Here is a 17,274-nt window from a genome sequence, read left to right as displayed (position 1 = left end):
TAACTCGACACACTACTGTAAAATGATATTTCTGCTGCTTGTAAGTGCCAATTTAGCAGGAGCATATCATAACATTTTATGAAAACAACATATTTAGAAAATAAATAAGAAAAATAAAAGCTGCATCTCAAAGCATGTGTGCTTGATGAACATACATATGCTCTTCCAGCAATTGCAATGATGTACTCTTAGATGAAATGAAAGGAGAAGATGAAATGCTTTGTACTTTAACTTCAGAAACTGAAAACATTTGTCAAGGCTAAGTAGGAAAAGAATTTAAAAGGAAGTCAAAGGTATTCAAAAGAATGTAAATGGCTTTGTATTTTGTAAGGAAGAATGAAAACCTTTCACAGAAGGAGACTGTGATGATCTCTGATCCTGTCCAAACGTGAATGGAAAACTAAAGTCATCTTTTCCGTCTCCAAATGCATGAGAAGTCGATTCCGAGGGGAAGGGAAAGGCAAATGCATCCTCACTTTCTGATTTCCCAAACAAGCTTCCTATATGGAATACATATTATATTTATTATTAGATTAAATCTTACTCAAAGAATACTGCATTCAGCATAATATATTTCTTTAATAATATTGTACTCCCAACATCCCGCTGAGTATCAGCCTACAGTTCTGTGTTTATTTCTACGCTAAAAATGGTACTTCAAGGAGTGCATTATTATAATCTACACAGAATGAAGTGTGAAGTACTTGAATGATTTAGAACAACAAAACACTTCTGTATGATATGCTGGGTGAAATATTTTGTATACTAAGCAACAGAGGTCTTTGTAAACAGATATATTTTTTCGGATTCTTTCTTCTCTAGAGAACAATGCGATCAACCACTGAAATACTTGGAGAAACAAAGCTACCAACAGAACACCTGAGTTTTATATTTAGTAACACAAAATTCATACACTTTTCTCTACAACAGTTACATATGCATACAACCTTATATTCATCTACTTCAAAAAAGTAGCTTTGCACTTGCAGCACCTCAAAAAAAAGAGTAGATTACAGTTCCCTTCAGAAAAGTGTTTGATCACGAGTAAGTTTTGATCCTATCGATATCACAAAAAATTGGCCTTTCATTTCAGTAAAGCCAGGATTTCACATAGAATGTGTAAATGTGTGTGGCTCACTTAGTGTGAGTGGAAGGTACTGTTTATTAATTCTGATTCTCCTCTCTCTAACTTGTGCTATTTTTACACTGTGTACCTGCAACAGTTTAAACTGATGGACGTCAGTTTACTATCGAGATTTCTTTAAACAAATGGAAACTTCATTTTCATTTCAGTTGAGGGAGGAAAAAACCCAACAGATGTACTCCTTCCAACACTAAGCTGGTAGCCTTAAGTTAAAAAATAGTATTTACCAAGTACTATAGCTTTTTACATTACAAGAACTGTTCTTTTTTATAGTGAAAAAGCTTTTACACTTAAATTTTTTTTCTCCCTTGCAGCTCCTCTCAGTTTGCTTCAAACCCACCTAACACTATCCCTATTTCTTTCTTTCTCATACCTCTTTTTTCATGGCATCTCATACATTTGAAGTCAAACATGCAGGGAAAGATTTAAGCTAGTCAAAACACAAACGAACACAATAAACCACTGAACTACAATATCACAACTGAACATCCTTTTAGACAACCAAAGGTGCCCTGTTAAGCAGGATCAGGAGCTTGTCAGTCATATAAGCACAAGTAGAAGACAGATGGTATACAAAAGTACATCTGAGTTTCAGACTTACCAATATCTTTGTGTGGGGACAGAGGGTTCAAGTTTCCCACAGAATAACTTTCCTCTGTCTGAAATGTAAACAGTCATTTTATTTAACAAGTGAGAAAGACAAAAGATAAGCTCTAATGCTGATACATAATTAGTTCATTTGCTGAGTGAGAAAGACACTATCCCAGTGAATGTTAGCAGTCTTCACAAAATCTGCATTTAAAATGTATACATCAGTCCCTAAAGTTGCAGGGTAAACTCTTTGATGAGATAGGTTTCATGATGTTTGCTAACATCTGCAAATACACTCCCTCCTTTCTTCGGGGAAAAACCATCAGACTGAGAACAGACCAAAATCTGATCTGGCTTCCTGCTGTTTTTTTTAAACTGAAAAGACTCAACATTATTTCATTCTGTGACAATTTAGAAAACCTCCACGCAACAACATAATTACTGCCTACTAAGTAAGACCTGATATTGCCAGAAAGAGCAGCAGAACAACCACTCGTCACTCTTGAGAAGAGTTAGGTTAGATTTATAATAGATACTTAAGTCCAAATGAAGACCTTCAAAACTCCCATCTGACTTCAGAGAATCCCACATGACTGCTAGAGGCTGGTAAGTTCTTGGTTTCTGCCACTCAGCAGGCACAAAATAACGTGAGTTCTAACAGCACTAGGTGCCTTAATACCTACCTCATTCCTAAACAGTTCACAAACTGCTCACCAGCCTATTCTCTCTTACACACAGCTGATGCTAGGAGATATCAACAACTTGTATCTTGCCAAATACAAAATAAAATGGTTTTCCATTCAGCTTTTATCTAGTAACCTCAAGACTGAGCACACCTACTGAAATAGAAGATACTTGGGTTCAAATCCCTCATTTGCATAATGGTGTTTAACTCTACATTGTCAGGGAGTGATACCTAACCGCTGCACTATGCACTGACACACATCTGTCCTGAATACCCAATTATCTATCTATTAGATAGATTAGCCCAGGAGAGTAAAAATGACTCTAGAGCACTGTAGTCAGGGAACCTGCAAAGGAAAAGGAAGACCTGGATTCCACTCCCTGTTCCAATTAGTTGCCTACCTATCTCCTCCATTTAAGTATAGCTAACCCATATTTGCTCTTCAATATTCCTAATAGATAGTCCTTTCTTCCTTTTCTCAATGTTCTGCATTTTGTGAAAAACGGAGGGGAAAAAATAAAATTTTAAAGTACCTGATTCCCCATTTCAGCAAGACGAAACCACACAGGATAGGCATGCGAGTTGTGAATTTTGCTAGGGTATCTGAAGTTTTGCATCGCAACGCTGAACCAGAAGCCTTTTTGTGAATCTAGTCACCTGTATATTTGCCCAAGATCCAACCTTGCCCATACGGGAAAGGTTCATACTTGATCAGAAGTCATCATAGGGAGATCACCAGGAAAGGAGATAAGCATTTTTCGAAGGATATCAAATGTAAAATTAAGCAAGCTAGTAAAAAAAAATATTTGCTACAAAGATAACCGGTCTGAAAAAACTCATTCACTGTCAATGCTGTTTTCTTAGCATGTTTTGCTTTGTGGTAATTTAATATTCTCAAGTAGTCATTTTTACCTCATCAGATGAATTTTCTGCCCCAAACACAGAAGAATCAAATAAATTAAAGCCGGGTGACTTCTGGGAGAAATTCATGAGAGAAAAGAAAGCTGGAGATTTTGATGTGCCTTCTTCACAACCTAAATTGTGAATGCTGTAAAGACAGAAAGGAAGAAACTACATTAATAGTTTTTAAAAATAGCATAGATGGTTTTTTTGTTCTATTTTTTCTTTTTCTGTTTTGTCACTTTTTTACATTCCCATAGCTTCCATCAATAATTGCTTCTTGCAACACAGAACGGGTAACACAACTCTTTAAGGAAAATGAGGTGGTGTTTTTACCAAATCCCTACCAAAAAAACTGTTTAAATTGGTGTAACATATTACTGCAGGAAAAGACAACAATTTTAGCAAAGGAGCTACAAAGAACCTGTGTGTCTCATATTTCTAAGCAGAGTCCCCCTCTTTCAAAGCAGCTCCAAGTGGAAATGATACTGTAAGAAGAAAATCTAATAAATTACCTAGCATAACTCAGAAAAAAATCTGAATATTTTCAGAAGAGCTTTCTAGAGAAGTCCTTCTATAGTATCTTTCAAAAACAGTGGAAATGCTTATACAATAAACATCAATACAACTTTGCTCAAAATCAAAATAAGAGCTGAAATCATACAAGTCAAATGGAGGTGTTTTAGAGAACTGGGTTTTCTTCCCCTTTGAGTCAGGTGTTCCTACAAACTCAGGTGTTTCAGGTGCTCTTAGAAAATGTTCTGCACTTTCTTCTGCTGTGTCAAGATTATCTTCATTTGACTTAAAACATGTTTGTATGTCCTATTAAAAAGAAATATACAATAATGTTTATGGCATATAAAATTTCCCAAAATACCATTAGTCCATTTACCTATAAGTATATTCATTATATGTTTTACAGTTAGTTATTTTTTATTCTCATGAAAAATAAAAGGATTTTAATAAAATGCTTACAGTGACATATTCACCATACTTAAAACTGTAACCTTAATTTATCTAATTTAAAATTGACTTCTTGTGAATGAAACTATATGTGAAAATTTTCATTCAAAAAATAAACTTGTGAACAGACTGAAAACACTAATTTTGAATAAAAGAACTATTTCACTCTGAAGTATGTCTTAGCATAACGCTTAAAGTCACACTGGAATCCTCTTGATACTCCCTAGCAAAATAAAGGAACGTCACCATCAGAATATATTTCAGTTGACTGAGATATTTCTGCTTCCTCAGAAAATGTTAAATGAGAATGTACACTTGGATTCTGTGGAGCAATTTCCACCAGACTCAACATTGTTTTAAAGACATTCTTCTCCACCAGCTGCCTGCAGGCATTAGCCTGTAGTGAGCCAACCAGATGATGAGGAGTATCTCAAACTTGATCTTGTGTACTGGTTTTGGCTAGGAGTTCATAGTTTGTATGGGGCTATATTTTGGATTTGTGATGAAAACAGCATTGATAACACAGGGATGTTTTAGTTGCTGCTGAGCAGTGCTTATGCAGACTCAAGGCCTTTTCTGCTTCTCATGCTGTCCTGCCAGTGAGCAGGCTGGGGGGGCACAAGAAGTTGGGAGGGGACACAGCCGGGACAGCTGACCCCAACTGACCAAAGGGGTATTCCACACCATATGATGTCGTGCTCAGCAATAAAAGCTGTGGGGAAGAAGGAGGAAAGGGGGGATGTTTGGAGTTATGGCATCTGTCTTCCCAAGTAACCATTACATGTGATGAAGCCCTACGTTCCTGGAAATGGCTAAACAACTGCCTGTAGATGGAACGTAGTGAATGAATTCCTTATTTTGTTTTGCTAGCATGCACAGCTTTTGCTATACCTATTAAACTGTCCTTATCTCAACCCACAAGTTTTTGCACTTTTACCCTTCTGATTCTCTTCCCCATCCCACTGTGGGGGGAGTGAGCAAGCGGCTGTGTGGTGCTTAGCTGCTGGCCGGTGTTAAACCACATCATGATATCACCTATATATGCAAGTTGTACACACAACTGGCTTGAATATTATGGCATGGCGAGCTTGATATCCCATTCAGGCACAGCTCGTAAAAGCAGTGCCAATGGAGCCATACAGACTCTACAGCCAGCACGGAGCCTATTTACTATAGTTTTGTGGGAGAAATGAGTTTCAAATGCAAACGCTTTTTAAAAATGTTTCATCAGCTCACACTGATGAAAATGATATGCACCAATTTATGCAAAAACTACAATGTGCATAGGATAGTCATCCTAAATAAGCCTATTGTTAAGGTAGCATAAAAACCCACAGAACACTAACATGACCAAGAGCGATGATCACTATATTAGTAATCAGAAGGCATTGATTGGCTTCTTACCTGTTGGGTGCCTTATAATGAGTCACTTTGCCAATTTCTGAGACTTACCTCTTGCCAATAGATTCAAATATGTCAAGACACTTTGACTATTCTAAATAAAATAATTACTTATGACATAAGAAATGCTTTGCTTACTTGAGGTATATACGAAGAATCCTTTGTCTCATCTTCTGCTTCTTTATCACCACATTTGGCCTCTTGGTTTGCTATACAAAAAAGACAGCACTGAGTGTATTATAAAAGCATTTTAAATGGATAAATAACAATTACATTGGGGGAAAAAATCCTTGAAAAAGGTTTACTAACTTGGCATTGCTATTGGTAAGGAAGTGTTCTTTCTGTAGTTTTCATAATAACCCACTTTGTGGCTATGTCCGTAATAGTTACCTCTCGTTCTGCCACTTACTCGCTAGCATTACAGCACTGCTTAGGCTGCCTCATATAGTTTGGTGTGTTCTTCAAACCTAGCCATTGTTCCCCGAGAGTGCTGTGTTTGTCTAATCCAGCTATTGCTCTCTGAGAGTGCTAATATTAGTCAATAGAAACCAGGTGGAAACAATATAAAAAGCACATCCATATGACACTGATGAAGTGTATCTTAAAGAACTGAGCAAAAGCCAGGGTGAGAAATGAGAAGAATGTTATCGGACTTTCTGCTCTAAGCTTCAGACCATGCAATGTTTCAGGCACTGTGGGTTAAGATCCTGTGTTTCAGGACACATAATTAGGATCCTATTTATAAAAAAAATAGAGTATAATTTTTGACAGGCATCTAAATTGGCAGTATAATTAGAAAAAATACATTTAAACTGAAGCTCAGTGCCTTGTGATTTCAAAAACTATAGGTGTATTTGTAACCACCCCATTTTGTTTCTGTAAGCATTCTGTATGTACTTCAAGCTAATTTTCATTTTTAATAATCTTAATCTGATGCTTCAAGATTCTTAAATTACTGAATTTATTATATCCTTTTTCTTTGCATTTTCTCATGCCTTCTGGGCAGGTATTCAGACTGGATTTCATTTTACAGAAGTAATTTGAGACTAGAGCATGGATTTACAAGAGATGCTGGAAGGTTCCTTTCACTAGCAATGGTCAATGCAGAATGAATTCCACATTACTAAGCAGTTCAGTCTCTATTTAAATTAGGACTCTGCCTGTCTGCTATACTCAAAGTTTGAACTAAAATCAAGGTAGAAAAGGAAGACAAATGGTGGCCCACTTAATACCAGAATGAAAATTTGGCCCCTAGAAATTTCTCTTTTATAATTATGTGATCCAGCATACAGTAACTGCACATCCTATCAAAAAAATGACAGTGGTACTTTACCTATTACTGCATTTTCACTCTCAAACTGTTGATTAGAAGTCGTCTGCTTTGGAGGAATTACCAGTCTAAAAGACAAAAATTACTGTTTGTCTGAATATGGATTATTTCCATAAACCTTAAATCTCAAGAATGAAAACTACTTTATTAAAGAAAAGTTACCTGAATTGCATTTGGTTTTGTAAACTTGCTATTGATGGAACTTGGGCAATTTGTGGGTTATTAGTCCCTGCAGTGTCAATAACCATCTACAACATAGCAAAAAATTCAAATGAGGCAGCATATGAAATTGTCACTTCAACAACAGCACTCCAATTTCTCCTTAGACTGTGGAAATCCCTTCTTTTAACCTCTCTTTAGGGGTCAGGCAACATAAAAACTTTTTTGCCCTCCTTTGCTTTACCTACATTTTAGCAGCATGATACCCAAAACAACTTCTATAGTATTTTATAAAGTCTCATTCACAGCATTGATGACTAGAGGTGAATAATTAACTTTTCTGTCGTACAAATAACATTACATAATTTACAAACTTCATCCAGGTTTTCTACTACTGCAGCCAGGTTGTTCCTGCTTGACACCACAGAAAGGGCTGGAGCCAGGCCTGTCTCCACCTCCAAAGGCCAAAGTGAGTGAATATGTCATCAGTGAATATGTCTCCTGTGTGGATTGAAAAACTGCAGAAAACATGGAAGTACTCCTGCCTCACAGATTTTCATCAGATCAGAAGCCCTAACTCTTATATGTATGCAGCGTGTATTTGTGCCTTAAGGGCAGAGTGGCACTAGGAATCTATGCCTCAGCATCAGATAACACATTATTTCACAGGGATCTGCTAGCTTTAATTTGCAAAATGTATCAAATTGAATTCAATTCGGGGTGGGGGACAAAAGGGCTGGTTATGCAGAATCTGTCTGCCACTCAGCTCCTGTAGTTTACAGCACTCCTTTTCTGAAGTATAGCAACCTCCTCTCTTCCAATCTTTTTTATTCTTCCTCAGACTCCATCTTCTTTTCCTTGTTGCCATCACCCTTTCTTAAAGTTCCCTTAACCTTGACTTACTGCTTCCCACTATTCTCTAAGTGGAATTCTAGGTCCCAGATTCCCATCCTCATCTCTGGATTACCCTAGCAACAGCCTTGCCATCATCCTCATCATGTTCAACTCCCTCAGCCAGTCACAAATCAGAATTGCTTGCAATTTCTTCTGGTCTTGTTCCACTCGGTCTACCCATTGCCCTTCATGTTGTCTTATCTTATGAAGGCTGCTTCTTCTACCACAGGCTCCATCCTAAACCATTTAGTGATTCACTCACTTCATCCTTCAGTTACCTTGAAATTCTTAAGAAAATCACAACTGGTTCTGTTAATTTTTTACTTGACAGTTTTTGTTGTTCATTAAGATTTGGTTTTAAATAGATCCAGTGAGATGTCCCTTATAAAGAAAGCTTTTGGTACAGAAACTTCCCCAAGCTTCTGCACAGCAAACAGTTGCAAACTATTTAGTCTCCTATGGCCTTACCTTATCTGAGTACTCCTTTTATACTTCGACAATCTATTAGTCCTATGAATGTTTGTGCACTTAATGAGATTTTATTAGTGGTTTTCATAACTGTGCAAGTTGTTCCTCCAACTTGTTTCTGGATTGGTTTATTGTGTTTGTATATTTAAGATATTAAGCTGCAATACACTTCGCCTTTTCAAAAAAGTGCCATAGGAACTATTTGTTTATGGGGTGAGAGACGGAAAATGTAGTTGTGGACTCCTCAAGCATACAAGGCAATGCTGCTCGTGGTTTTATTCCTTTCAGCCCAGATTTTTGTTTCTGGTTAAACTTCAGAACTGAGCTGTTAACTGTAGGCAGTCCTGTATAGCATCCTGCACATTTAGTCCTTTATTAAATCCTTCATTATGGAGTAGGTGACTGATGATTAATCAGTAATAGAAGATTATGTTCCTCCTTTAGAATTCCAAAAATTTTCTACATACAACCAAGTGAATTTACAAAGGTTATTCTAAATTTTAAAAACTATTATACAAAATTAATTGGATAGATGGTCCACCTCAAGTTTGGCATTAGGATGCTTACTATGACTACCAGTTGCACTTTGTATGAACATACATATTTTCAGTTCAATTAGAAATAGAAACAAAGAAAGATTTTTTTTTATGATTACCAAGTAATAGCAGATTACCAAGATTAGCATCCTGGTTCCAGTGTTAACAATTTTTATGTAAGATATAATAGCACTAGGTATATTTGAAGTGTTTTAAATTTAAACAACCACATAAAACGGATTATATAATCTCATGTTTTTACAAGTGGGAGAGCTGCATACCTGTGACGAATTTTCTGCCAGGCTGGAGGAACTGCTAGTGGCCACTGAAAGTTCCATAGGTTTTTCTTTTTCTAGGAACTGGGAACTGCTAGTGGCCACTGAAAGTTCCATAGGTTTTTCTCTCTCCCTAAATTAACAGATATTACTTAATATTATTAATGTCAATAGGATTAAGTATCCAAAGCATGGCATTGTTAAACTGAACTTGGGAACAAAGCTTATAAATTTTCCTGTTAACAGAGAACTAAAAGAAAATTATCACAAAATACGAAAGTATCAATCAATTTACTGCAAATAATACTCGGTTAATATTTATTGTATTTATGCAAACAGTGCTAAAGGTATGTTTCAGATTTTTCTGACACTATGCATCAGGTATACCTGTCATGTTACTTTACTCATTGCATAGATAAGAGAAAAATCAGACATAGAAGATTTTCAGAACATAAAGACAGGTAAGTACCCAACTTCCATTGAAAGCCTGGCTTCAGCTATCACAGTAGGAGCAGTTCACTAGATTTGTTATCGTGGTTTCCATTCATTTACACAAAAATAATCCAAAATCCTCACAGAAAGATCATTAAACACACTGCACCTGTTTCTGTTCGTTGCATTGAGAATCTAATACTCTGTACAGACTGGACTAATTTCCGAGGAATGCATGGGACATGTAATGGTTTATAAGGTTGATGTTTCTCATTTAGCAAAGATGGATGTTCGCTCTCTTCAAATATCCTAAAAAAAAGATTAAGTTAAAAAAAAAAATTAAGTTAACAATTGCAAAAGAAAGGAAATCATAAAATACAACTGCTTCAAATAAGTGGAGTTTTCAAGGGAGATGCATGCTGCCCGGGAGGTTCTACCTCTTTCAGCTGCAGCAGTTGATAAAAATTGAAGTTTTCTTTAAATAATGTCAGACAGAGAATATCACTGAAAGCAGAGGACATAAAGTAGTAATAAGCCAATCATAAGAACATTGCTGTCTTAAATTTTGTCAGTATCAAAGAAAAGCATTAGTAGCTTGGGGCTTTACACTTTCATCAAAGTACTTCATTATTGTAGTTCTGAAATCACACTTTCACATTTAAAAACACTTCTCTCTCTGAGATTGTCTGGAATACTCACACTATACACACACAAAAGAGAAAACTGCAGCAAGTATTTTCATTTGTGGGGTAATTATCTGTGTAGGGTAAATAGCCTTTTACAGTGTAGAAAGACAAAGGTTAGCAGAACAATGCAGGGTAAAGTGGCCATTTGGCACAGGAACATTTACCATTTTTTAAAATAATGAGTTCTATTTTATTTTCTCTCTGGCATTCCTGCTTAGAGCCTCTGTGCTTCTAGTTACAACATCTGGTTTATAGCTGACTAAACAATGCTATTCAGAACAAATGAAGAATTGAGCCAGTCTTTTTGTTCTTCTTGAAATTTTCCATAAATAAAAATAAGATAAAGTGTGGGATGCACTTTATAAGGTAGTGTGGAGTAAAATTAGCAACACTACTAAAAAAATACCAAACTAAAAGCACTGGTTAAGATATATGGACCTAACAACACATTAAACTAATAGACATGCACAACTATGATCACATAAAACCATGAATGCACCTCAGTCAAATAACTCTGATGAAAAGGACTATCTTCACCTGTAAAGTTACATATACACCTATGCTGTAGGAGGAGAAACAAGCAGAAATAAAAACAGAGCTGAGCACAGAACCCTGGCTAAAACTGCTTCACTTTGTTCAACATGGCTTATTTGGCCACTTTACCACAATCATCGTTCAAAAATGAATTGAACAAGGCTAAGGCTGCTGCGGTCATGAGTTAGATTGCCATAAACCATTTTTTTTACAGAACTTAGGAAGCCAAATTGTGTTTTTAAAAGTTCCTGGAGTCACTTTCCATGTGCTTCTGTAAAGCCTAGCAGACAACTCTATATTTCTAAAAAAATCACTCTCCATGAAATAAAGCATTCTTTTACTATGCATATTTATTCAGAAGAATATATTGATGGCAGAGTTACAAACAGGACTCAGAAGCTCTGAAGATATGTATTTTTTAAGTAACAAAACTTTCCAAAAGAGCCTGCAGCTAAACTTTATGCATATGCAATACACCTGCTCCTCAAAAACACTACTGAAAAAAAACCACACGCCTCTTCTCTGACATAATTAATAACCATTGAAAGAAAAATCAAACTGCATACTGAAGCTCAAAATAGTCCAAATTGCAGTAACAACAAGAAAGATCATTTGTCTTCTTTCTCTGCTTCATTGTTAGTAGACATCTGAGTAGATAAAAAATCTTTATCTTGATCCATACTGCGAAATAGATAACATTTTTTTTACTAAAGTGCAAAGAAAAAAAATAAGTCAAAATAAAATCCCATTTCCTTAGCAGTAGTTTCTTCTTTGTAGCATAATGAATCCCAAAGATTAATATATCACTTTATCTTCACTATAGGAATCAAGTATATTTGATTACACATATGAAGAATCACACTTGCTACTGTGGTATTTACCAGGACTCTACTGAAGTCATGTTCGGTATTCTCATCAGGCGCATGGCAGCAAGTCCTTTTGGAAGCAGGACTTTTAATAACTAGCTGCCATAATAGCTAGTAACTAATAATTGCCTACGAGGTTGTGGTCAGCACAGGGTTGACTCTTCATATATGTTTACATTTAGAAGTCCAGAAACAGCATTATAAGTATTTTTCTAAGAATTCTATTACAAAGTTTTTTCTCAATCAGATTGAAAAAAAAAAAGCCCAGAACTACAGAATAATGGAATTAAAGCTCTCCCAAACATTTTACAAAAGCAGAGGGAATGAACACAATATATGCCAAAGCACAGTTGAAGATGTCAGCCTTTCTACGTAATAAATATAATCTCTAATTGAGAAATCAAGACCAGGGCTTCAAAAGAGTTGAGTCCTGTTTGGTGACTGATGAGAACTCTTGATTTGGAAATTTTAACTATGATACTTGTCTGTGTAACTGGTGAACTATGAAAGCCCACTAATCAGAGAAAACAGCTGGTATGAGAAGAGGAATCTGTGTTTTGCAGTCAGCCTAATCAACGACTAGCTGGCCAGCAATAAGTGATTCAAACTAAAATGTTCCAAGCCTTTTAAAAGAACAGTTACCACTGCCATCCTCCTGCCCAAAGGAGAACATATATATCAGCACCTATTCATCAACTTGCAAGTTGGTTTCTTGTCTTGTAGCCCTTTAAAGCATTCCATGGGTATTAATTTGTACATTGTTCTGCTCAGTGTTTCATTGCTCTGTTCAGTTCTTTCCCTTGATGCTGCTGGTTTCTCTTCACGCTGGTCTGCATCAGTTCATGGAGAGTCACAGTGCAACTCTTTTTTTTTCCTTCTTCTTATTCTTTTGTGGCAGAAGATGAAGATATCTCCTTTTTCTTCACAAAGCTCTTTGCTCGGTAGTAACCTTGTAGTGACTGCAGAACAGCTCACAAGAGGCCGCTGCCTTTGGTACCCATATTCTGCTGTTATATTTTTGTACATTGCCTTGAGTCTGCAAAGGTTTTCATGTGACTCATTATCTTAGCACATTTTCTGTTTGTGGTTTTTTCACAGTGATTGTAATCACAGATTCATAATACACCTATTTTTAACATCAGTAGCTACTTAATCAGATACTTCTAAGCTTTCTAGTGAAGACTTTTTCTTAATACACTAATGTCAAATAGGGATTTTTAAAAACAATTTTTATGCCATTTTCTACAAGCCTTTATGTTATGGATATCTTTGACATAAATAAGCTTTAAAATTTACTCTAGGAAAAAAATATTAATTAATAATCAGGTTATGGTCTGATACCATACGCTATATCACGTAAATGCGTGCATGGACGTTAAAAGGCAATGTGAGTTAGGATAGTGTAAAAATGTTTACATCATCTTATAACCATGATACAAGCCATGGAATTATTGCTTCAGTCAGAGCACCAAAAAGATGTACTTCTTATGCAATCAAGATACAACTTCACTGAAGGTACAAGCACCTGAAGACTCCATGACACAGAGGTAAACATACAACTGGCAGGTCTAGCAATGCACCCTATGAATTCCTTTCCACGAGGAGCCTGACTGAGTGCTTCTTATGCCTCCATGCGCAGAGCATAGATCTCTGCCTTTATAATAGGTCTTCAACTGTCATTTTGCTTTCTGCAGACTGAACGTACATGGGTTTCTTTGAAAATTCAAAGGGAATGCTTCCCATCTTTTTTTTTTAACCTAGTCTTAAAACTAAGTGGATTTCTTGCTTCCCTATGTTTCTGAGGTCTTGCCAATTACAAAAAGCTTATATAAGATGGTAGAATGGGTGTAAGGGCTTAAACTACACACACAAAAAAAAAATTATGATGGTAGAATGGGTGTAAGGGCTTAAACTAACACACAAAAAGCTTATATAAGATGGTAGAATGGGTGTAAGGGCTTAAACTACACACACACAAAAAAAACTGAATAATTCATAGGTCTCTAAGAAGATATTAAAGACCTAAAATGCCCCTGTGGAAAGGATCTTAGGGATGATTAAAATGACACATTTCTACAGATATAGTCCACTAAATCCCTACTTAAAGCCCTAAAAAGCTTCTTTTTCAAGCATACCATAATGTAAAATCACTTGGACAAAGTCTTTTGGACATATTTTCAGTTTTAAATGGATTTTGGTCTAAAAGCATCAGCTCTAAGGGTGATGTTTCAACATTCACAAGGACTCCAGATAAGTGCAAGATAGTCCTGATGGTGATTTTCAGCCACTGTAATTGAGCTCAAATGAAAGTGAGTCCCAATTGTAAATGACCGCTGACTAATTTACTAAGCCATTAATCCTGTCTATGAAACTTTCACTCATGCTTGTTTTTAAGAACTAAATTAAGAGTTAAATTTCTTAAGTATTTCAGAGCTGAAGACAAATGACATGTGGAACCCTGATTCTTTTTCCCAAAATATGTATTTATTAGAGTTAATGTATTTTATCTCTGACTGTACAGTCACTGTAATTGTATTCAAAACTCGTAAAATTATTCACATAGATCTATTAGCAGTAGCTGTGAGGAGCAAAGGTTTCTACAAAATACTTTTTAATAGCATGTTTCCAGATATATTTAGCTTCCAAGAATCAAAATTTGCCACCATCTTAACCCCAAGAAATATAAAACTTTTAAAATTACATAATTAAATCACATGACCAGGGTTAGAGAAGCTTGCCAGTCATTATTCAGCAACAATTTGTGTTTTGTGGTAGTCTTTGTGTAAATGCTGAGATGAGATAGTACTCTGGATGAAAGCAAGGGAAAGAAACCATTTTTAAGTGTACCTTTCTTTAAACTCCTTTGGCTTCTCTAGACTTTTCTGATTTTTTCCTTCAGTCATTTCGGAATTATTTTGATCTTCTGTAGTGTCTTCAAATGTCTTAAAAGATAAAGAAAAAATAACATAAAAATCAAAAAAACTTGAAAAATTATAGCTATGTGCTGCAAATGTTTTCTAAACCTGATGAATCAGTGCACAGTAGTAGAGTTTTTGTAGCCAAGACAGTCTGAAGCAATAAGCAGAACAAGGTTAAAGACAGGCAATATTTTTTGTTGGACCAACTGTAACAACTGGAATAAACACAGAAGTTTCTGAGCACAGACCCTACATATCTATTCAGAACAAGGAGCTCCTTACATGGTCTCCTTCATAGTTATAAATAAATTCACCGCATCCCTTCTTACTGTATGTTTATACAGCACATACCACATTAGGAACTTTGGTCAGTAACTACGAGTGTCAAACGGTATCACAAAATATAGACAGAAAACACCACCTCTGCACAATAGGCTTTTATCAGCATAAGGCTGGCTGAAGTGGACACGGCTGACACAGCAGTAAACGGAGTCCTTGATCACCTGGTCCAGAGAGGTAAAAGTGTCCAGATGCAATACTATAAAAACTTACCAAACTCTTTACAAGATTGGCCTACTGGGCTATTAAGGCTTAGGAGAGACCTTTTACCTCCTAGCAGAGGAGTGGGTCAAAATGCTGTCCTGACCAAGTCCTTTTTTTGGAAGACTATCCCTTTGGAATCGGGGCTTCTTCTAGTCAGTGGAACTGTACTGATCTCCTTTCTAAAATCAGCCAGTTTCACCTCTGAGTATTATTTACCCACACATTTATTTGAAAACAAAAAAAAAAAAATTTTTTTTTTTAAATTTACATGATTCTTATTGTAAAGCATATTTAGTTAAACACAGTCATATTAACAAAACCTTAAAGACCAGTAGGACCTGTGAAGGCTGTATACTCAAGCCCTGGGGCTCACTAAGGAATGGCCATGCTATATTTTGAAGTGTATTCTCTGGCCCCCTTGAGTTAGCATGAAAGTCACTCTGACACAGTGCCTTGACGGAAATTATGGTGTAAGCTGAGGTTGATAGAAAGCAAGCTTTAAGAGCCTTTACATTCACGGACTCCTCTTCTCTAAGAAAACGTATGTGATGCTATAGAAACATAATTACTAATTCTGGAATCATCCTGTTGGTCCGTGTGCTTGAAAATACACTACTTCTTTTACGTTTCAGAAAATATAATGGTGGTATATATAACTATATATATAAAATACACTTATATAAAATAAAATTAAAATACAGTTACCTTTTTTAAATAATTAATTTTCATTTCTAATTCCTCTGCTTCTTTTTGTAGTTCAATGGATTCTTGCGTAGCAACTGCAGCAAGCTTTAACATTTCCTGTGTTTTTTGCCTCGAAGAAGCACTTTCATGTTACGGAATATATACTGCAACATTACTTTTTTCAAGCAAGGGATACTACCAGATCCCTGACCCCTCTATGCCATAAGCCAAATGCTAGAGGAACAGGAAGCTCTGACAAACCTACATTTCTTAGAGAAGTCTTCAAATCTAATTTAATTTAGGCTTCTCCTCCTCAATGAAGCATTTTGACTGATAAGTCATTAAGTGGAATTTTATTTTCTTTCCTCAAAATGCTCCCACAAATTTAAACTGAAGAGTATTATTTGACCTTCAATTTTCTCAGAGAAATGCCAGTGCTGCCCCTCTAAACATAAATATATAAATAATTACTACACTTTTTAATAGAAAGATGTGAAAAGTAAATATAAACTTTCTTCCCTGTAAACTGCATAAACACTACAAATCAAGGATACATATGTAAAGCCCAGTCATTTAGGGATTTAAAAGGAACGGGTGCTGCAGAAATAAAATTTAATTTCAGATCATTAATTCACAAATCTAATTTTCTTTACAAATAGAAGATAAATTAATAGATCAGGAGCACTTTACTTAGTATACATAACAGAAATAGTTTAACAGAGAGTAATGCCATTAAAAACAGCACTAAAAAATATATGAAAAATAAAGTTTTGAGAGCCTAGTTCTAAAGTAATTTTAGGACTTTTTTACCCCAAGAAGCCCAACGGCAAACCTCTCCCCATTACATTCATGAGTTGGAGGAAGGTATATTAGTACGTATACTCTAAATTCTTGTTCAAAGTCTTGGTTTGCTACAGATTTTTTCCTTAAAATGGTGTAACAAAATGAAGACTTTTCATTAGCTTAGGAGAAACTGTGGGAAATGAATTAGAGGATTTCTGTACAGCACTTTCAATGTGCAGTGCACTACCAATAGGCTCTACAGTAAAAGCATGGATAATAGTAGTACCCAGAATATCCAAGCAAGCATCTTCTTTCAATTTATATTTTTCAGACTGTTTCAAAACTCTGTTTTGGATTTCTTCAAGCTCTTTCTTTTTTTTGTAATACTCCTGTGCAAGAGCAGTTTCTGCATATTTTTCACTGTGTTGCTTCAAAATCTCTTTATACTGGGTTATGTAATCCTGATACATTTTCCTATAAAA

The 17,274-nt window shown here is 35.8% G+C and overlaps 1 protein-coding gene across 1 annotated transcript in view; it reads right to left on the bottom strand.

Moving 5' to 3' along the window:
- Positions 1-297: 297 nt before the first annotated feature.
- CUNH14orf39 (chromosome unknown C14orf39 homolog) overlaps positions 298-17,274 on the bottom strand; it is a 30,789-nt gene continuing 13,812 nt past the window's right edge. Inside the window, exons 5-17 of the mRNA XM_009284077.1 lie at positions 17,079-17,266; positions 16,564-16,606; positions 16,031-16,151; positions 14,712-14,806; positions 9,946-10,087; positions 9,353-9,430; positions 7,177-7,262; positions 7,018-7,082; positions 5,823-5,893; positions 3,985-4,142; positions 3,333-3,468; positions 1,746-1,803; positions 298-500 (exon numbers count right to left, since the gene is read on the bottom strand). Coding sequence (XP_009282352.1) covers positions 298-500; positions 1,746-1,803; positions 3,333-3,468; positions 3,985-4,142; positions 5,823-5,893; positions 7,018-7,082; positions 7,177-7,262; positions 9,353-9,430; positions 9,946-10,087; positions 14,712-14,806; positions 16,031-16,151; positions 16,564-16,606; positions 17,079-17,266 — 1,444 coding nt within the window. The remainder of the gene's footprint in view (positions 501-1,745; positions 1,804-3,332; positions 3,469-3,984; positions 4,143-5,822; positions 5,894-7,017; positions 7,083-7,176; positions 7,263-9,352; positions 9,431-9,945; positions 10,088-14,711; positions 14,807-16,030; positions 16,152-16,563; positions 16,607-17,078; positions 17,267-17,274) is intronic.

This window comes from Aptenodytes forsteri, unplaced genomic scaffold (assembly GCF_000699145.1).
Source record: "Aptenodytes forsteri isolate BGI_AS27 unplaced genomic scaffold, ASM69914v1 Scaffold410, whole genome shotgun sequence".
NCBI classification, from domain to species: Eukaryota; Metazoa; Chordata; class Aves; order Sphenisciformes; family Spheniscidae; genus Aptenodytes; species Aptenodytes forsteri.
Note: the sequence above shows the minus strand (reverse complement) of the source record. Positions and strands in the feature narration are given on the sequence as shown.